General features: G+C 35.9%; 1 protein-coding gene and 1 pseudogene across 2 annotated transcripts in view; both read left to right on the top strand.

Moving 5' to 3' along the window:
• Nucleotides 1–18,665, top strand: part of SLC27A6 (solute carrier family 27 member 6) — a 57,102-nt gene extending 38,437 nt beyond the window's left edge. Inside the window, exons 5-10 of one of the 2 annotated variants that reach the window (XM_061188124.1) lie at nt 785–979; nt 8,712–8,802; nt 12,193–12,391; nt 13,416–13,513; nt 14,682–14,812; nt 18,166–18,665. In XM_061188124.1, the coding sequence (XP_061044107.1) occupies nt 785–979; nt 8,712–8,802; nt 12,193–12,391; nt 13,416–13,513; nt 14,682–14,812; nt 18,166–18,342 (891 nt within the window). In that variant the 3' untranslated portion in view covers nt 18,343–18,665. The remainder of the gene's footprint in view (nt 1–784; nt 980–8,711; nt 8,803–12,192; nt 12,392–13,415; nt 13,514–14,681; nt 14,813–18,165) is intronic. The other variant, XM_061188125.1, reaches the window with a different exon arrangement.
• Nucleotides 18,666–19,485: 820 nt separating this feature from the next.
• On the top strand, nt 19,486–21,790 carry LOC133089917 (HIV Tat-specific factor 1-like; annotated as a pseudogene).
• The last annotated feature ends 339 nt before the right edge of the window (nt 21,791–22,129 follow it).

Here is a 22,129-nt window from a genome sequence, read left to right on the forward strand (position 1 = left end):
TTTATTTTATAACTAGAAATTTGTACCTTTTGACCCCCTTTACCCATTTTTGCCCGCTCCTCACCCTGCCCCTGGCAACCACCAATCTGTTCTCTGCTCAGGGTTTTGGGTTTTTGTTTTTGCTGTTGTTTGTTTTTTTTAGATGACACATATATGTGAGATCATACAGAATTTGTCTTTCTTTGTCTGACTTATTTCACTTAGCATAATGCCCTCAAGGTCCATCCATGTTGTCACAAATGGTAAGATTTCATTCTTCTTTATGACTGAATAATATTCCGTTGTGTATATATACCACATTTTCTTCATTCATCTATTGATGGGCATTTAGGTTGCTTCCATGTCTTGGCTATTGTAAATAATGCTGCAATGAACATGGGGTGCAGTATCTTTTTGAATTAGAGTTTTTGTTTTCTTCAGATAAATACCCAGGAGTGGAATTGTTGGATCGTATGGTAGTTCTACTTTTAATTTTTTGAGGAACCTCCATTCTGGTAAGGAAGAAAGCATATTTCAGGAAAAATAAGACTTCAGCATCTCAAATTTAGGAAGCGATTTTGCCAGATATAGGGAAATAAAGCTGTATTACTCTGGGCCAGTGTTAGTTTCATTAGCTATTGGACTTAGTTCTGCCATGGACTTACATTGATATTTTTTTTACTCCTTTGCATTATTGCACACATGCAACTTACTTCTGGATGGTTGCTATTTAAGTAATAGCAACGAAAGAAAAAATTGGGAACTGGAAATAGTAAATTACTAGTAAAATCTTTTCTTCTAACAGAGAGAAGGAGAAATGGATCATCGGGTACGTTTGGCAGTTGGAAATGGCATACGGAGTGACGTATGGAGAGAATTTTTAGACAGATTTGGAAATATTAAGATGTGTGAGCTTTATGGAGCTACTGAAGGAAACATTTGTTTCATGAATCACACTGGGAAAATTGGATCAGTTGGGAGAGCGAATTTCCTTCACAAAGTAAGTACAATGTTTTCTTTACAAAAGAAATATATTGAGATCTGCTAACCTCTCCTCTAGACTTTGTGCTTGTAAATTATGCTAAATATTATCACCTTTTCTTTTAATTTGAGAACTTCTATAAATAACATAGTGGCCTCTAGATGAACTGTGGTGCCATAGATTGTGAAAACCTCAATTATCTCCCATCTTTTCCCCCTGTAATATGGGGATAATGATAGTTAGTTCTTTTGTTCAGTTTTCAAATTTAATGATATAATGTATAAACAAGCATAGGTCCCGATATGTATTAATTTGACTCCATTTTCTGTGTTTTCAATCCACTATTTCTACTTTCCATTCATTTTCATATCACTCAAAAATTATATGTAGGCTTCTAATATATGGTTTCCTTAAAAACTATGTCAAGATATCACTAAAATTTTTAAAGTAGCCAAAAAATTACCTTCTTAGGAGTAAAAGACAGCTAATTTCTCAATAGCAACCATGGAAGACAAAATATAGTGGACAGATATCTTCAACTTGTTTGGAGGAAATAATTATCAAAATAGAATTTATATTCAACAATAATATTTTTAAATAATAAAAATGAAAATTTTAAAAAAGTATCAAAATTTATATAACCTCAAGGGGAAATAAACAAATCCAGAATCATAGTAGAATATTTTATTTTAGTTCTTTACTATTTGATAGAACATGCAAAAAGTTTTTTCAATGACGTAGTGTATTAGAATAATACAATAACTAAACTATTTGAACTAATGAACATATATAGGACACTGCATTTAAAAACTGCAGAATATCCATTATTTTTAAGCGTTTATCCCACATTCACAAAGATTACAGGACCACATAGGGTATTCCAGCAAATTACATAGGCTTGAGTATATATGGATTATGTTCTCTGACCACAGTTTAATTAAGATGGAAATGTTTAAAATAACAGCTAGATCATCTTCTATATATTTGGAAATGAAACATCTCTAAATTTCTGTGAGTCAAAGAAAAAAATCATAATAGAAAAATAGAAATAGAAATAGAAAATAATTTAAGCTGAATCATAATGAAAATGTTACATTTCAAAACTCAGATAAGAATAGCTGAAAATTAGTGAGCTAAATATCCATTTCTGTAAGTTAATTTTAAAAAACAACTAAAATAAACTCAAAGAGTATAAAAGGAAGGAAGTAATAAAAAGCATAATTTTAAAAAGTAAAAAGAAACATTTAGTGAGGATTATCAAAAGAGATAAAAGTATAATTTTTAAAGAGTAAAGAAATAGATTGAAAGCTGGTATAAATTGCCCTAATGTTTGAAACTTAAAGAAGGTACAAACTATTTTTATAATGCGTTTTATGGGACTGTGAGGGTCTTGTTGACATTTCAGAAATACATGTGCATTGCGAACAAAAATAATTGGGGGAAAGTAAGTGCTGATATTACTGAGTATTATTACATTCTTTACAGTTAATTTTCTGAATGGATTGCACTGGTTCCGTTAAAAATTTGGTATTCATAATTAAAGCTTTTTGGTGAAGCTGAGTCATTCCTAAGTAATCATGTAATAGGAATACAATGAAGATTTGTATTTTGTATTACTGGCTTGACTTCATTATAATTTTCTAATATCTTAAAGTCCCTGTCAGACTGTTATAATGTCCATAATGCAGGACGTTATGATTGTCTCCAATTTATTTGGGCAACTTCTGATTTTTTTTCCTGTTTTTTTTTTTTTTTTTCAGTTTGAAAATGAAAAAAAAGTACCCAATGTCATATGAATTCTAGTCTTTTATCATTTCATTTGCATGTTGTTTCGTTACATAGCAGGTAATCAGAAAAAAATTGGACCAATAACTGTTTCATAACTATGTGAGGAGATTTAAGTGTGTCTCTCAAAAATTTAAACTTATTGGAGGCTTACACTTACCATCTCAGAGAGGAATCAGCCTCTAAATGGAGATAGGATGTTAAAAGTGAAAGAAAAAGATGAAGCAGTAACAGAGTTCCTCTGACCCAAATGTCCTTCTTCTGTGCTATGCTTACTATTTAAATGCATGAAACTGAAGGAAGGGGTGTCCCATATACGCCCCCAAAGCAAATAATATAAAAAATTTGGTGACAGTGCATTTGAGAGACAAATCCAAGTAAAAACTGGGGACAGCCTTCTCCTTTTCTATGCCCAGTAATAATAATTGAGAAGGAACAAACATGAAATCCATAGAGAAAATAAAACTTGAAAGAAAGGGAGAAAATGAATCTAAATAAAAAACAGCTAAAAATATATGGATGAACATCAAAATAATAAGTCCCCCCAAATGGCCAGAAAATGTTTAGAAAAACAATTTCCCATAGGTTAAAAAAATTGTAATAATATTCTCTTTAAACATAAGAGCTCAAAGGAAAATGCAAGGAAATCATAGATCAACAAATGGAGTTGGAAAGTAGGCATGCTCAACCCAAAGGACAAAGAATAAAAGGGAAAAATGAAAATATTACAGAGCTGAACACCACACTGAAGGACTTAAAAATAAACAAGACTGAAAACATTGTTAGCAAGATGGATGGGATTAAGGAGTTACACAGACATAAAGAATAAGCAAATAATAATATAAAATAAATTAAAAAGGTAAATTTTGAAAGCATAGACAATGATCTGACATGTGCTTCATTCATGTTCTGGCAGAAGAAAACAAATCAAAGTGAAAACAACTATTTGAAACCTAACAGAAGAAAACTTCCTGAAAATAAAGACTTGAATCTTTAGCAAAAGAGCACATTATGTTCCAGGGGGAAAAAATATGGTACAGAATGATCATAAGAAAATATATATATTCTGGTGAAATTACTAAACGTAAATTGAAGAACCATAAGAAGATGCTAAGGCAGAAAAAGCAAGATGTACAAAGTATACGGTGAAGATGGGAAATGTCTCAGGCATCTTTCAAAACAAAAACATTACACTCAGTGCCCCCCAAAAAAGAAAGTAATGCTTTCACCTAAGAATTTTAGTTCTAACAAACTTGTCCTACAAGTCCAAAGGCAACAAAGTAGTGTTCTCAGACTTTTAAGAAATCAGAGAATATAATTCCCATGTACTTACAGGAATATACTACTTCTTTATATTCACTGAATGAAAAATTCTAGTGAACCTGAAGATAAAGCAGTTTAGAAATTGAAGGAACCACCTTCAGTTGAAAGGTTTGATTGAATCCACTTAAATATAGAGGATTGAAAAGCTCTGAATTATGTTTATAGATCTAATGGAAGTATAAATCCTGACAATATAAAAATACTTATAACTAACAAAAATGGGAATTGTGTGGGAGGAGAGAAGAAGGTATAAGTATTGATTATCTCATCTTTTATGGTGGTAAATCCATAGATACAAAGTAAAGATAAAGTATGAGACTTAATAAAAAGGCTCCTTTTGTTCACATTTGTATAAACTTTTTTTTATTGTCTTAAAGTAGGCATCTTTTAGAGACTAAGAAATTTAGCCAACTGTGAAGTTAGAAAACAGTTCATGTGGGACCACCTTCACATCTAACATCAGTTGCAGTTTGGGAGTCCCTAAGACCACCTTTAAGTTTGATCATTCACTGGAAGGAACACAAAGCTCACCAAAAGCCGTATAATAGTTACAGTTTATTACACCTAAAGGATATAGATTAACATCAGTCAAGGGAAGGAACAGTAGGGTAGAATCCAGGAGGGTACCAAATGCAAGGCTTCCAGTTGTCCTCTCCTGCGAAGTCAGGAGGGTATTACTCTCCTGGAATTGATGTGTGACAGTACATGGAGTATTGCCAACTCAGGAAGCTAACCCAACCTTGATGTCCAGAGTCTTTTGCGGGGGCTCAATCTTTTAAGTCTAGTTGGCTGCCTCTGTGGTCAACCTCCACCTCCAGTCCCTCAGGAGGTCAAGCTGGGTGACCCAAAGCCCCAACCCTACATAACATTATTGGCATGACTCAGAGACCCACTGTCAATCATAGAGTTACTATCTGGTTGCCCAAGGTCCTTAGGCAAATAAAAAGTCCTGTCCCTCATGACATTGTGAGGGCTTTGAGATTATCTCCCAGAAGCTGAGAGCAAAGGCCAGGCCTCTAATTAAATTTGCGGTTAAAGTTAAATTCTTTGACCCCATAGGGACTGGTATCTCTTATGCTAAAGAACATTTTAGTTTAACTTTGGTTCCATTTTCTTTTGTTAAATTCAAGAAAATTTAAATTGATTGCATTTACTAGAATGGTGTGGTTTCATTTTTCATAAATTATTTTACTAATCAGTTTCATACCTTTCCCTCTATTGATTTAAATGCATTTGTAATGATGTTCATCAAATGCCTTTCTTTATATATATTTATAATAAGTTTCCAGTATGCCTGACACAAGTGAGCACAGTGAACAAAACGCACATAAATTCCTGCCCATGTGCAGGTCATGTTCTATTGAGGAGGACAGAAAACAGACAAGATCAATAAATAAAATACAGTCTATAGCACATACTCATACGTGCAAAAGAGGAAAATTAAACAGGGAAAGGAGATTGTATGTGTGTGCATGTGTATTGGGAGGCGTTTTTGAAATTTTCGGTGGAATGGCCAGGGATCACTTTGTATTGAGAATATATTGCACCATGTTAAGAATGGTTTACTTTTGGTTAAAATTTGGGGAAATTTAACTTTTTCTTCTTATTTTTCTGTTTTACTTGATTTTTTTTAAATGATTATTTTTTAAATACAAGTCTGCGAACCATTCAGAAAACTAGGCTGTTGCATAACAGTGCATCCTAGAAATGAGTATTCATAATGTCCCAACTCTATATAATATTACATGTTACTATAGGTATATAAATGTATATTTATGATAGAGAGATAGATGATAAGTTTATGAGTGTGTGTGTGTGTGTGTGTGTGTGTGTTTGTATCTTTTAAGGGTCTTCTGTTTAAGGAAACAGAGAAACCACCCTTTACCTATGGTGTGGGATAAATGAGCCTGTACTGTATAGGTCAAAGCAATGTAGTATAATGCTGAGGCAAAAAATCCTGAATTGGAATCACTGTACCTAGGGCTCTAGTTCCAGCTCTGCCACTACTTGACTTTTTGACTTTGACAAGTCACTTTCTTCTGGATTCAAAGTCTACTCATTTATTTATAGAGGAAACAATTTTTGTGTTCCCTTTCTAACTTCTAAATTTACAAATCTGAATATGCAAAAGCATACAGGTATGTGTGGGAACTCCAAGGGCAGTGTGCACAGTCACATAGATGTATGCTGTACAGTTCTGGGGACCCATTTGTCTAGACTGTTACAAATGAGACCCCCTGCAGCTGTGTTCTGGCCATGTATACCTCTTCCTATACCTATACCTGTACATGTATGTATACTATACATTTAGAAGATACTGAAGTGTGGCATCTATTTCTTTATTTGTGTTATTATAACCGTTTTTGTAACCTCATGGGTCCTCTTGAAGGCAGGAAAAAAAATAGAAATCCTTCTAGCTGAGACTTAATGCTCTGATCCAGGCTACTTCTAGAAGGTGCTGTGATATATTTAAATTTCATTTGTATTATAAAATTACTCAATTTCTGACCATCAGGTCCCCTGTATCTGATAACAAGCACACTGAACAGTGATTTGGTGTGAAATGAATCTTACCCATGCGTGTGGTTGCCAAATTAATCTAAAAGAAATAATGTTAAAGATGATATTACCAGTTGCTGGGCAACTTTTTCAAAATATAAAGCATGTTAAAACAGGAGAGAGTAATAAACAGGACTCTGTTCTAGTTTGGCCAAAATGATAAATGCAGTTCTGGAACCTCTGGAATCTTTCTTTTGACGAGTCATTAAGCAAGTAGCCAATATCCTATTAGCCCAATTACAGACAAAGACCAACAAGATGCAAGCTTGCATTTTAATAAGAATCTTTATGTCTAGAGTAACAGTTTTGTTGCTTTGCTGTCTCTTTCATTGGCCCTCATCTTAAAATAGGATAATATTAATTTCTACCTTATAGGGCTTTTGATGATTAAATTAAAAGCTCTTAGCACAGTGACTGAGACACAGTAAGTACTCAATCAATATTAGTTGCTCTCAGACTTCCCTGGTGGCACAGTGGTTAAGAATCCGCCTGTGAATGCAGGGGACACGGGTTCAATCCCTGATCCAGGAAGATCCCACATGCCGCGGAGCAACTAAGCCCATGTGCCACAACTACTGAGCCTGTGCTCTAGAGCCCACGAGCCACAGCTACTGAAGCCTGAGCACCTAGAGCCTGTTTTCACAACAAGAGAAGCCATCTCAATGAGAAGCCCGTGCACTGCAACGAAGAGTAGCCCCCGTTGCCCCAACTAGAGAAAGCCTACACGCAGCAATGAAGACCCAACACAGCCAAAAATAATAAATAAATAAGTAAATAAATAAATAAATTTATTAAAAATATATATATTAGTTGCTCTCATTTGTATTTTAATTCCAACAATGAATTGTGATCGTAGTTACATGCTGACTTTCCTGAGATGTTTGTGTTTACTCTTTGATAATAAATAATACTATTACATTTATCTCATTAATTTTATTCATATTTTCCCATTTGTTCTTTATTTGTTCGTTTCTCTCCCTCTCCTCATGCTCCTCCTTCTTCTCTCTTGCTCTCTTTTGTTTGTCCTTCCTAATTCTTTTTTCTCACTTCATTTTATCACCTCCATTTTAGTTTACTACGTGCTGGTTCAGCTTAATAAGATCGCTTGTTTAATTGATTGGGAAAACCTCAATTTTCTTATGCATGAAATGAGGGAGTTGGATTGAAGCAATCTGCAGTTCTCTCCCAGGGTCAGATTTTGAGGATCTGTGAATCTGCATGACATGGTAATATGAATGTTACAAGAGCAGAGGAGCTGGAAATATTGGGGGTCAAGGAGAGATGTCCAGTTAGCTTGTTTCCTGATGTGATGGGGATGTTCCAACAAATTTCCATCTTACACCACAACTGTGTACAGAGGTATGGAGGGTTAGTTTAAGGACATTAAGTTGAAAGGCCTGGGGAAAAGGTCTAAGTAAGTGACAAAAACAAGGACTTTTGAGGCATCTAATCCCTTTTAGGGATGGTAAGTTAAAATACACAACAAAATCCTTGCATTCACATAGTTGACATTTTAGTTCTATTAAAACTTTCCATTTCAAGGGATGTTTGAAAGATTGCAAAAAAGAGAAGGCAAGAAAGTGTCCTCTTAACTATAGTTAGCAGAGTATGTGATTTCGTGCAGGGATTGCTTCCTGGTACTCAAATTAGGGGAGTTCCCTGGCTGTCCAGTGGTTAAGATTTCGATCCCTGGTAGGGGAGCTAAGATCCCACATGCCTCGGGGCCAAAAAACCAAAACATAAAACAGAAGCATTATTGTAACAGATTCAATAAAGACTTTAAAAATGGTCCACATCAAAAAAAAAAAACTTAAAAAAAAAATTAAAATTAGTAAGGCTTTTCTAAGGTAAGGTGCAACATAAAAGAAGTGAAAATAAATGCCAGTACATGAGCGCTGGTTACTAACACCTTCAGTTTTGATTTTTAAATATTTATTTAACTTTTTACCAGGAAAGCTTGTTTTAATAAATCCACATTCTAATTCTGTATTTCAATTGACTGAGATTTAAATCTACTACCAGGAGATGTCATTGCACAAATAAATAACTAAATCTTGTTTTTTGTTTGATTTTGTTTTTGCAGCTTTTTTTCACTTTTGACTTGATAAAGTATGATTTTCAGAAAGATGAACCCATTAGAAATGAACACGGCTGGTGTAGTCATGTGAAAAAAGGTAAGATTCTTGTATTTGAAGATGTCTCCTCAGGCAAAGTTCCTGAATTTCTCTTTAATTACTGAATTTAGAAGAGAAGGAATGGTTATTTCTAATATGTGACTTATTTGGAATTTTAATGCAGGTAGAATGGTTTAATTATTAGAAGTTAGAGGCCCCACGTGGGTCACTCAGATGGTAATTATGAAAATTTAAAAGTGATTACTGTGGGCTTATAGTTTTCTTAATCCACCACTCCTACAGTGCCATATGTCTAATGTCCTGTACCACCAAGATATAATATAAAAATGAATGGCAATTTATGATTCTATGTATAGTGGAAAGTGAGACAGACTTGGATTTAAATCTGGGCTGTCACACTTAGAAACTGTCCGACTTTGGGTAGGTCACTCAACCTGTCTCAGTCTCATTTTCTTCATATGCAGAGTAGAGGTGGCAGTATTTCTTTCGGGAGGTGATTGTTGATAGTTTAATGAGATGATGTATGCAGAGCCCTGTGGAGGGCCTGTCATGAGGCCAGTTACCTCCCTCCCTTTCTCTTCTTCCTCCCACTCCTCCTCCTCCACCAGGCTAGTCTTTCTCATAGTTTTGGGTTAGAAATTTTAATGAAAACAAGTGCCCTAGTTAACATGCGGCTGCATATAATCAATCTAGAAAATTAAATGTAGAGATGTGCCCTTAGAATTGGTTTGAGATCCAGTCTGAAAGAATCAGGCCAAAGTTACTTTTTACTGCCTCAGAATATGTTTAAACTACATTTCAGAGATGACTTCAAATATGGAGATAAAGGTCACAGACCCGGGTTTCTTTGTTTCGGTTTTTGGTTTTTGGTTGTTTTCCTGGTAGCTGAAAGACTGGACAAAAATATAAGCCTTGTCTTTTAAAAAACAAATTTCCCAATCCTCTGAATTTCAAGAGCATTTATCAAATATCTTTCTCTAATTCAACTCTATAGACAGCATCTAAGAAAAAAGTCACTTCTAAGGAGATTGCAAAGAACTTTATTTTTTTATTTTTTTTATTTTTTATATTTTTCTTTGGCTGTGTTGGGTCTTAGTTTCTGTGCGAGGGCTTTCTCTAGTTGCGGCAAGCGGGGGCCACCCTTCATCGCGGTGCGCGGGCCTCTCACTATCGCGGCCTCTCTTGTTGCGGAGCACAGGCTCCAGACGCGCAGGCTCAGCAGCCGTGGCTCACGGGCCTAGTTGCTCCGCGGCATGTGGGATCTTCCCAGACCAGGGCTCGAACCCGTGTCTCCTGCATTGACAGGCAGACCCTCAACCACTGCGCCACCAGGGAAGCCCACAAAGAACTTTATTAAAGCACTCTTTTCTAGTGTGTTTTATTTATTACAATTACAATAATATCTGATATTGGAACTTGAATCCCAGAACTGCTTATGCAACCTCAGGGTTTTTCAAAAACAGATTGTCCCCAAATATCTGCTTTACAATTTTGTAATTCTCATTATGGATTGCTCAATTTTATTTTACATTAAAGCCTTGTGTCTTTCATAACGTATGCCTGGGAGGGAAAGATAAGTATACACTCTGACCTTTTTAAGCATTTGCAATAATTAATTTGTTAGTGAAGAAACTATCACCTGTGTCCTGAAGAAGAAAAATAAAGAACATAAATTTTAAGGGAAGTATAAGAGGCTTAGAAAATTCTGAAATGTACATAGGGGATGTAGATGCGAGGGAGGCGAGCCTTTGGAGTCAGATGGACCTGGTTAAAAACATTCCAACTTAAACATTTGGCAGCTGTGTAATATTGGGCAAATTACTTTTTCTTCCTCAATTTCACTTGTAAAATGAAGACAATATGAGACCCTGTCTTACAGGTTTGTGATGAGGATGAGATAGGATACATATGTAAAGTGCTCAGAATAGTGACCGGTACCCAGAAAGTGCTCAGTAAGTGTAACAATGGCAGTGATTATGATAATGATGATAATGATGGTGTCGGTGATGACAGTGACAGTGACGGGTCCCTGCTGAGTCAGGGCAGGCTAGTTTTGGCCAGTGGCATGTGTGCCCTTGGAACCCATAAAGCCTAGAGGAGTGGGAGCAATAAGAATTGAAAAGAGAAGGGGCTTCCCTGGTGGCACAGTGGTTGAGAATCTGCCTGCTAATGCAGGGGACGCGGGTTCGAGCCTTGGTCTGGGAAGATCCCACATGCCGCGGAGCGGCTAGGCCCGTGAGCCACAACTACTGAGCCTGCGCATCTGGAGCCTGTGCTCCGCAACAAGAGAGGCCGTGACAGTGAGAGGCCCGCGCACCGCGATGAAGAGTGGCCCCCGCTTGCCACAACTAGGGAAAGCCCTCGCACAGAAACGAAGACCCAACACAGCCAAAAATAAATAAATAAATTAATTAATTAATTAATTTAAAAAAAAAAGAATTGAAAAGAGAGTGTTAAAATGACATAAATCGCTTTAGAGTTTGCTGGAACACAGCCTCATCTAACCCATCACATAGATGTTAGCTGTCTTCACAGTGGCCAAAACAAGTCAACAATGGCCTTGAAATCTTCTGGGGAAGTGATTGCTGCTCCCCTTTGTCTTCTACTCTTAGACGTAGTTTTTTACCTTGTTGATTGCTGGGCAGTATCTTGATTAACTTGAATAAGTCCGATTAAAAATTATTTTAAATAATGTGTCTAAATGTAAGTAAAACTAATAAATTTCGTGGCTTATCTCCTGTCCATTGAGGATTTCCAGAGTAACATTCCAGAGGAATAAAACATATTCTTAAGCTTCTAATAACATATTTATTAAATCAGAGATAATATTGTACAGAAAAATCATAGGGACTTGAATTTGAGTTCTAGGTCCATTCCTTTTTATCTGTTGGACTTTGCTAACATACTTCCTTCTTCTGGACCCTAGTGCCTTCCCTGTGAAATAGGGATTATAATGATCAATTTCAAAGGATTTCTTTGAAAAATTAATAAGGTGACAGTTGCATTTCTCATGGGGCTTGCTCCATAGTAAGTGCCCAATAAATAAATATTGCTACCATCATAATCTTATTTAAAATTATTATTGTAGTTGTTATTTATATAATTGTCATTATTATCAGGGTTAGAATCTACATAATCAAAAAAAGTAGCCATTGCTGTATCCACCCAGGATGTAAAATAAATTTGATATTCCTTTCTTTACATTCAATTTCCTTTTCGTTAGTTTTTCCAAAGTGATTTGTGCTTTGGCAGTCTGTGAAACGGTGTTAGATTTAGGCACCCAGAGTAATTGATGTCAAATATAATAAAAATAAGTTCAGAGGAAAGTAAGATAAGCTACACTGGATGTGTTGGTCATATGTAACTTAGGTACATGCATGGTGTGTAATAATAGTTGTAATCAAATCACTGAAAATACCTCTCTCCCAGGGGAACCTGGACTTCTCATTTCTCCAGTGAATGCAAAGAATCCCTTCTTTGGCTATGCTGGAAATAGGAAGCACACAGAAAAGAAATTGCTTTGTGATGTTTTTAGGAAGGGAGATGTTTACTTTAACACCGGAGATTTAATGGTCCAAGACCAAGAGAATTTCCTTTATTTTTGGGACCGTATTGGAGACACTTTCAGGTATGAAATAGCGTCGGTTGCAAAGCTTGCTCCGTGATTGTGAACCCTGCTCTGAGTGAGGCTCTGTGGAAACATTATACACCACCTGCTGTCTTCAGGGAACGGAGAGCTTTTATCTCAATAATGTCTCCCAGTTTAAAAATTCACTGCCCATCTGTTTCTAGATTGAAACATAAGTTACATTTTGATGTCATTTTTGTAATTATCTTAATGAATCATTTGGGTCCAAATCAGTGAGCTCTTTTTTTTTAGCATATGATACAGGCAGGCTGATGTGAAGTCTAAATGGTAGGGTTAAAACAGAAAACCAATTTAGTCAAATATGGTCTAATTCTTGACCTAATGGCAAACATAGTGAAACAGCAAAATTTCCCTTTCTTATATTTGCTTTTTTAATTCCTTAGGGTTATTTTAGGCTTATGAATTTATTTTGCTTTGCTAATCAATGACTATAGAACAGTAGAGGACAGACAGTAGACAGTCCAAAAACGTTTGAATGAATAAATGAATTATACTTCCTATTTCCTTACCTTCTTTGTGTCATGTTAGGAGGTCACCTTATGTGAAATCATTGTAATTAAAACACTCATAGGCATTAAAAGAGCCAAAGGGGTTAATTCCTAGAAATTAAAGGGAGTCAGTACACGAAAGACAGCTATAGCCTTCCTTTCAGTTTTTTCTATCAGTAGAGATAGAGAATGCTTTGTACTTCACTGTTATTATATTACAAAACAAAGAGGGATTTGTTGTTATTTTATTTGTTATGACATATTAAAAAAACCCTTTTACAGTAGCAGTTGATACCAATGAGACACAGATAATGTAATTTTAAATAAAAAACAGATACTGACTTTGTTGACTTCTCAAAAAAGTTCTTCCTTAGAAATGTTTTTCATTTTAAAAAGTGCTGTTATTTTTTATTATTAGGTGCTTGCACAGAGCCAAATGCAAGGCACTAAAACTTAAAGCTGGGCACCTCATTCTTCAAGTGTAGGTAACTAACTGGAACTTGTTTTTTGTTTAGATGGAAAGGGGAAAATATTGCAACCACAGAGGTTGCCGATATTATTGGAATGTTGGATTTCATACAGGACACAAATGTCTATGGTGTGGCTGTACCAGGTATGAATATGTTTCAGGTTTGGAAAGGGTTCTCAGAATGTGCCACTTTCCTTTCACTTTGCAACAATTTTATTAATTCAGCATTTCATTTTTCACATATTAAAATAAATATCTTAGTTTTGGCTTGGCAAGTAATGCCCTAGACCAAGCTAGCAAACTTCATGGTCACACCAGGGGAAAGGTACCAACTGCATTTTAATGTATGTGTGTATTTCTAAGCAGATCTTGAAAACTCTGATCAGTGACTCACTGCTAGAATATTTACAGCTTTTCAATGGTCTGTTATTTTTCTCTTGATGACTAGAGTTTATACATACCACTAAATAGGAATGTGTTCTAATTTAAATGTTTAATAACACTGACTTGTAGTTAAGTTGAATCTTTTTCAGAAATTATTTTAAAATCTGGTTGGCCTCATTTATCGTTATAAATATGCCTATGAGGATTGTCTCACGATGGTGAAAATGGCAAAGAAAAGTGACCAACTTGAAATCACAGGACAGCTATTCCCTTTTACTGCCTTTTTTTTTTTTTTAAACAAGTGACAGTATTTTCCAATTAATGTTTGTAGGTGCAGGGGACACTGAGTGTGGGAATGTTTGGATAGGGGGGCAAAGAAAGAGGATGTTAACTCTAATAGACAGGCACTGGGTGCCGGGAAAATGCTACAAGAGATTCCAAAGCCCTGGAAAAAAGGTGGCATGATAAGCAGTAAGCAATCTGTGGAATTAGTTGTGGAAATACCTGCCTCTAGTTTCTTAACTTGAAGATATTGAATAATACCCTTTATTTTTTGCATTGATGCTTAACATGGACATTTCTCTAAAATATATTTGCCTTTAAAAAGATGTTTCCTCTTAATATTTTATAATAGTAGTGGCAGGATGCATATTATGGGTCACTTATGGTGTTTTCTATTCCATCTATTTCGTTTTTGTGGTATAAACAATTAAACATAGACTCTGCACTTCCTTTCTCCTAAATCATTTCTAGGGAGTAAATCATATGCTCAGGGAAAGACCCACTCATTTATACTACTGTTGCACTGTTATTGCTGCAATAGATGTAATGTCTATATTTGTAACAATTAGTGTCTAATTAACTGGATTTTTTAAAAAGTTCACCTACCACTTGTAAAACTGGTGCTATTACAAACTTTTTTTTTCAGATTATGAAGGAAAAGCAGGAATGGCTTCTATAACTTTAAAACCAAATACGTCCTTAGACTTGGAAAAAGTTTATGAACAAGTTGTAACATTTTTACCGGCTTATGCCTGCCCACAATTTTTAAGAATTCAGGTAATTTTACCTACCCATAAAATTTAAGACCAGGAATCTGGAGATGGTTTAGTTATAAAATAATATTTACCGCTTAGATAATAGGTGCATTTTATTTTTATTAGAAAATGTCAAGAACAATGAAAAGCATTGGGATGCTAATTTATGCCATATTTGAAGCCTAATTATAGAAGGGAGGACAATAAAATGCTAGGAAGTCTTTGTCATCGTCCTATTTGTTGCTCTTCTCCTCTTCAATCAGATAAATGAGGGGCCCAGTGATGGTGGCAAGCCAAACCCAAATCTTACACATGCCTTCATGCTTTGTGAAGACATTTGGTGCTGTGTACCTAAAATTAGGTTCCACCAAGCTGACATCAAAGTGTCTGCAGGATGTGTGTAGACCCTCAAGGCAATTGGCTTTAAGCAATTTTGCCTTTAATGTTTTATCTTCATTCTGTCCAGTCTCCTTTGGGGACCTTATATTTTGGGGGAATTCTGAACTCATTGGTTTTAAGAGGTGGGCTTTCTCTTGTTAGGCTGCTGGAGTAAATTCCAGTAAAAAGAAAACGAATTTTCTCAGCTCCTGGGTAACTTTGCCTGCTCATTTATCCAGCCATTTATTCATTTAATATTGTGCCTCAAATAGAATTTCCCAAAGCTAGTCTTCATCATCTCTTAACATCCAATCACATAGAATTTTTCTGGATATGTTTGTCATATCTCTGTTACATCCCTGATAGAACAATAGCTGACTTAATATTCTTTTTTAAAGCATTTGCTGGGTAATCCTTGTGGCCAAGTCACTGCTTGGCCAATGAGACACATCATCTAAACTGTCATAAATACATATTCCATTTACATAATATTTTAAGAGCTTTTACATATATTGTGTCAGATTATTTTCATAGCAGTCCTCTGAAATAATAAAGGTAGCTAAATATGAAAAAGAAGTAACACGGTTTTAATTGAAATTTTTGAAATAATTGTAGATTCACATGCATTTGTAAGAAACAATACAGAGAGATCCTGTGTAAATGATTACAACCAGGATATTGACATTGATACAATCCACTCATCTTATTAAAATTTCCTCTGTTTTACTTGTACTTATTTGTGTGTATGTGTGTATTAAGCTCTATACATTTTTATTACCTGTGTAACTTCATGTATCAATGACCATAGTCAAGATATGGACAATTCCACCACCACAAGGCTCCCTCACGTTTTATAACCACACCCAGCTCCCTCCTGCGTCTCCCATCTCACCCCAGAAAGAATGGATTTTAATTCTTAGTAGAGTAGAAAGTTGATGGATCAAATAATATTTTAAACATTTTCCTCCAAGGGCAGCTTAAAATTCACTGTCATTAAGCAGAGGAAATATTTTGTCATAGGACTCCTCTATAAGATTAAATCAGTCTTGTACAAATATAGAAAATATTTTAGGATCATTAAACACCTAAAAGAACTTGGCCCATGAGTGTTACGTTTATTACAGTATTTGCTATGGTTAGCACAATGCATGACACTTAGTAGGCACTAAAATTATTTAATAAATAAATTATAATAAGTGATCTGATATAAGCAATGCAAACATATAAGTTACTTCTGACAAAATGAATAAGACAACTATCTTATTAAAAATCTGTTTAGCACAAATTTAAAAAGGATTCTTTTCAGCAATATATTTACAAAAAATTTTTAAATGTGATATTACTCAGTATGGCTGAGATGAAATTAAACTGGTCCTTTCATTCTGCTTGTGGGAACACAAATTGTTATCATCTCTCTCAAATATAATTTGGTAAATATGTGATCACACTCTTAGAATTTGCATATATTTTGATTTAGTAATTTCATTTCCAGAAATTTACCCTTAGGACATAATTAAAGATGCACAAATGTTATATATAAAATGTTATTATTTACGTAGTAAAATTTTTTAATATTCTCTATATAAGTTCAAGAATAAGAGTAAGGTTAATTAACATATTATAATTAGATGAGATCTTATGACACCATTAAAAAGTGCCATTTTGATGAAAATTACCTAACCTGGAGAAACATACCAGGAATAATATATTTTTTTTAAAGAAGGCAGACTATCAAATTGTATAATGTGAACTAATTTTTTTAAAAAGAGAAAAGAATATGTGTTTCTACACAGTTACATCTCATTCTGTGATGGCAGTGTTGGGTAGGGGATGAGATCAGGGAAGAAGGTTCAAAGAAAAGTTGACTTAGTTGCATTTGTTCAGAAGGATGCATAAAAATGGCCAAACTACTCATAGAACCTTGTATGGACCCTACATGTCATCTGACTTAAAACAAGGTTGCTTCCCTATGCCTGAACTACCACAGAGATAATATCCTTGTCTCCTTTAAATTCCTTAAAGCAAAGATTCTTAAACTTTCTTGATTCATAACATCTTTAGTGTCTTAGTAATTATTTCATGGTACTCTTGGGCCAAAACAAATACCTAAACATTCATTTATTCAGTACTTAGGGCAAAGCAAAATAACTATTTAGGTCTAATAAATAAGTTGCTGTTTGAAAAAATAATGCATATAAATGGAAAGAAAAATGCTTTTATTTCATATTTAAATAACCACATGTATTAAGGAGATGTAACTTGGGCATTGCACAGCTCCTCAAATTTTGGAATTAGATTGTGCTGAACAGGGCCAGACTAATTCCATATTCCACCTTGATTTTTGGTTATACTTGCTTTTTATCATAGCAACCACCAAAAACCCTGTTTCTCAAAGATATGATGTCATTGAAAAGAATGTATCATAAACTAATATTGAAACTGTGAACTACCTTGACCAAGTAGTTGGTAGTGTGACAACAGATGTCACTGGGTTTACCTTGAAAATTATAAATATCCTATGGGGACTCTGGCAATTCACTGAGGTACTATGAGGCACCTCAGTGCATAGTTTGGGAACCCAAGTTTTAGATCATTCCTTACCCCCTCTGGTTCTTGCAGTATTCTGCCTTATGGAATAGATTGCTGTCTTTTATAGCTTTTATCTTCTTGCCATCTAGTAGCATTCTTTGTAAATAATATTGCCTTGACATTGGATTGAAGAGATAAACCTATATATTTTAGACATATTTGTAATCAGTGATTAGCTATATTCATAATTCTATGTTTAATGAAGTTCACAGGAAAATCAAGGTAAAGATTTAAGTGTTCTAAAGAGCATTTTAAAATTCCTAATATTAAATTATCAGTGAAAATAGAGATGGTCACTGGATATAAAAATGTTATAATTACATATTACAGTCTATATTGTTGAATATTTTATTTGTATATTATACATAACATCGACTGACTCCACTAATCCTGGTCACTGTTTTATAGGAAAAGATGGAAACAACAGGAACATTCAAACTACAGAAGTTTCGGTTGGTGGAAGAAGGATTTAGTCCATTGAGAATTTCTGATCCACTTTACTTCATGGATAAGTTGAAAAAATCATACGTTCCATTGACCAAAGAAATTTATGATCAGATAATATTAGGGAAGATTAAACTTTAAGCTTTTATTATATATGGGATTTTCCTACGCTGCTTAGGAGAAGTGAAAGGAGAGTATGTGATTCTTTAATATGAAATGGGGAGAGGGAACTGACATTAAGCATGTGCTATATTTCCTTAACATGCAACAATTTTTCTTTAATTAAGTACTAACTTTAATTTGTTTTAATTGATAACAAACTTTGGGTGATTATTCTTTTTACCTATTTGGGATTCAGTGCATAAGTAAATATCTGCCTTAAAGTTTTTAAATAATAAGTGGTTAACAATTTAGACATCTCCTAAAAATTTACTTATTAATATTTAAAATTTCTAGTTTTGAGTAAAGGGTTAAATTTTAATCAAATATTTGATTTTTATGTGCCCTGTCCTATAACTGAATAAAACCATCTTTATTAATATGAGTTTTGAAGTTTTGTTTTGATGTTTTTAATTGTAAATATTCATTCAAAGGAAGGTAACTAACTAAATGTATGCGCTCCTGTCTCCCTTATCCTAAACTCACATTAAGATGCTAGAAGAAATGTAAAAATGTGAAACAACAAAGCATGAAAACTGGTAAGCCCAAAGCATGTAGGAATTTTGGGAAGATATATAAATGGGATCAAATTGATGCTAAAATCCAACAGAGCTGTAGAAACCACTAATAATACAGGGAAAGAATAGACTAGACTAGGACCCATGTGTTAACACTAAGATCAGAGGCATAAAGGCTTTGAGTGTGAACAGGTTTTTGAGTAGTTAACTGGGAAATGTATCATAAGGGTAGTGTAATAAGCACAATGGTACTTATCTCCATCTGGAAGCACCAGGCTCCAGTGTTTGCCTCAAGCCAAAAACACATGAGAGACTCTCTTACCAAAGTGAGCTAACTTCCATGGGAGGGGGTGGTGGAGCTAGACTAAGAAGCAGAGTAGGGGACAATGGCGACTGCGTCAGCCTAAGTGGGCCTCCATTTTCAAGTGGTTTCTGGACATTGCCGCGGGAGCCGCAGTCGTCGCAGACTTGATCGGCAGCGGCAGCTCGTGTGTGCACTTCTGCCGTTTTCTGGATCGAGCGGCAGCAGCAAGACCTGACAGGGTGAACCAGCATCAGCTTGGCCTCTTCGCTCGCTTGGACCCTGCCCCTGGGCTAAGTCGGCAACATGAGCGGCAACAACTTGGATGCAAACGACGAGTTTGATGAGCAGTTGCGAATGTAAGAATTGTACGGAGACACCAAGGACTGTGACACCCAGAAAGATCCCAGTGGAGAAACCGATTCTTTCGGGCAGCAGCCGACTGACACCCCATATGAATGGGACCTGGACAAGAAGACTTGGTTCCCCAAGATCACTGAAGATTTTATTGCTACATATCAGGCCAATTATGGCTTTTCTAATGATGGTGCATCTAGTTCTACTGCAAGTGTCCAAGATGTCAGTGCTAGGACTGCAGAGGAACCTCCGCAAAGAAAAACTCCCGAACCCAGTTATCCCAAAAAGAGGGGAGAAAAGAGAAAGGCTGAATCAGGATGGTTTCATGTTGAAGAAGACAGAAATACAAATGTATATGTGTCTGATTTGCCTCCTGACACTACAAGTGGATGAATTTATACAGCTCATGTCCAAGTTTTGCATTATTATGAGAGATCTTCAAACAAGAATTTAAGGTCAAGCTTTACAAAGATAATCAAGGAAATCTTAAAGGAGATGGACTTTGCTGTTATTTGAAGAGAGAATCTGTGGATCTCGCATTAAAACTTTTGGATGAAGATGAAATTAGAGGCTACAAATTACATGTGGAGGTGGCAAAGTTTCAACTGAAAGGGGAATACGACACCTCAAAGAAGAAGAAGAAGTGCAAGGACTACAAGAAAAAGTTGTCTATGCAACAAAAGCAGTTGGATTGGAGACCTGAGAGAAGAGTTGGCCCATCCCGAATACGCCACGAGCAAGTTGTCATCATCAAAAATATGTTTCATCATATGGATTTTGAGGATGATCCACATGGATTTTGAGGATGATCGTTCATGCCAAACAAGATCAGAGAAAACCTTCAAGTAGAGTGTTCAAAGTTTGGACAAATTAGGAAGCTCCTTCTCTTTGATAGGCACCCTGATGGTGTGGCCTCTGTGTCCTTTAGGGATCCCGAGGAAGCTGGTTATTGTATTCAAACCCTCAATGGAATGTGGTTTGGTGGCCATCAAATCACTGCCCAAGTGTGGGATGGGACTACAGATTATCAGGTGGAGGAGACCATGAGAGAAAGGGAGGAAAGGCTGAGAGGATGGGAGGCTTTCCTCAACACTCCCGAGGCCAACAGAGGCCTTCAGCATTCAGATTCCATCTGTGCTCCAGAAGGGTGGGGCCTTCTAGAGTTAGGCATTTTTCAGAGCACCCTGGCACATCTCAAACAAATGTTCAAGAAGCCGCAACTGAAATGGCATTTGAAGAACTTATAGATGAAAAGAAGTTTGAAAAAACAGAAGATAGGGGAGAAGATGAAGAAGCTGCTTCTGAAAAAGATGCTAAAGGAAGTGGCCCTGAAAAAGAGGCTGAAGAAGGCTGTCCCCAAAAAGAATCTGAAGAGAGCTGCCTCGAAAGAGAGTTTGAGGAAGGCTGTCCCAAAAGAGAGCGTGAAGAAGACTTCTCTGACAGAGAGTCCAGAGAAGGCAGCCCTGAGACGTAGCATGAAGAGGGTAGTCCTAAAAAAGGGTCGAAAGAGAATGGCCCTGAATGAGAGTCCAAAAAGAAGAGACCCAAAACGGATCCGGATGAGAATGGCCTTGAGCAGGAGTCTGAGGAGGAGGCCAGCCCCCAAAAGGCAGCTGAAGACAGCAGCTCAGAACGAGGGTCTGAAGAGTGCTCGGAAAAGCAGTTTGAAGATGACTCTGAAAAAAGAGTTAAAAGAAGACGGCCTTGAGAAAGGTTTTGAGGAAGAGGGCTCTGAAAAGGAATTTAATGAAAACGTTTCTGAAGAAGAGTTAGAAGAAAATGACGCTAAAAAATCAGAATTCAAAGATGACAGCTCCAGGAAAGTGTTTGATGAAGAAGGCTCTGAGAAGGAATTTGATGAAGAGTCAGATGAGAAGGAAGAAACATATGAAAAAGTATTTGATGATGAGTCGGATGAAAAAGAGGACAAAGAAGCAGAAGAAAAGGGGCTGGGAAATGCAAATGAAAAGGATGAAGAAGACGATGCAGATGAAAAGATGTTTGAAGATTCAGACGGAAAAGTAGATGAGGAAGATGTAGATGTAAAAGAAGATGAAGTCATAGATGAAAAGATGTTCAAAGATGACGATTCCAATGAGAAGTTGTTTGATGACAATTCCAGTGACAAGTTGTTTGAAGATTCCAATGAGAGAGGGACTGCAGGTGGTTTAGGGAATGTTAAGGAGGAAGGGCCCCTGTCTACAGGCGCAGCTTTGTCCTCAGTAGTGATGACGATGATGATGACACTGTTTAATCCCTTAAACTTGCTTTGTAGGGCAATTCCTCCATCTCCATTTTGCCTCTGCTCCAGGGTAATTACTAGTAGTGTTACATGAACGTGTGCATAGAGGTAGGATGCCATCAGACTAATGCAGTGAAGTGTTCGTGGTTACCTGTACGTAACGATTTTAAATACATGTGAATTGGCTTTTCAGTTCAAACTTCATAGCATAATACAAGTCAACTGGATCCTTGCCCTTTGTCAAATTTGTTAAGCACATGCAGAATAATATTTTTTTAAGTATTCTGATTGAAGTTTGTGATATTCAAAAATAAAAAATAAGTTGTTAATATGAAAAAAAAAAAAAAAAGG

Source organism: Eubalaena glacialis, chromosome 4, assembly GCF_028564815.1.
Source record: "Eubalaena glacialis isolate mEubGla1 chromosome 4, mEubGla1.1.hap2.+ XY, whole genome shotgun sequence".
Lineage (NCBI taxonomy): Eukaryota > Metazoa > Chordata > Mammalia > Artiodactyla > Balaenidae > Eubalaena > Eubalaena glacialis.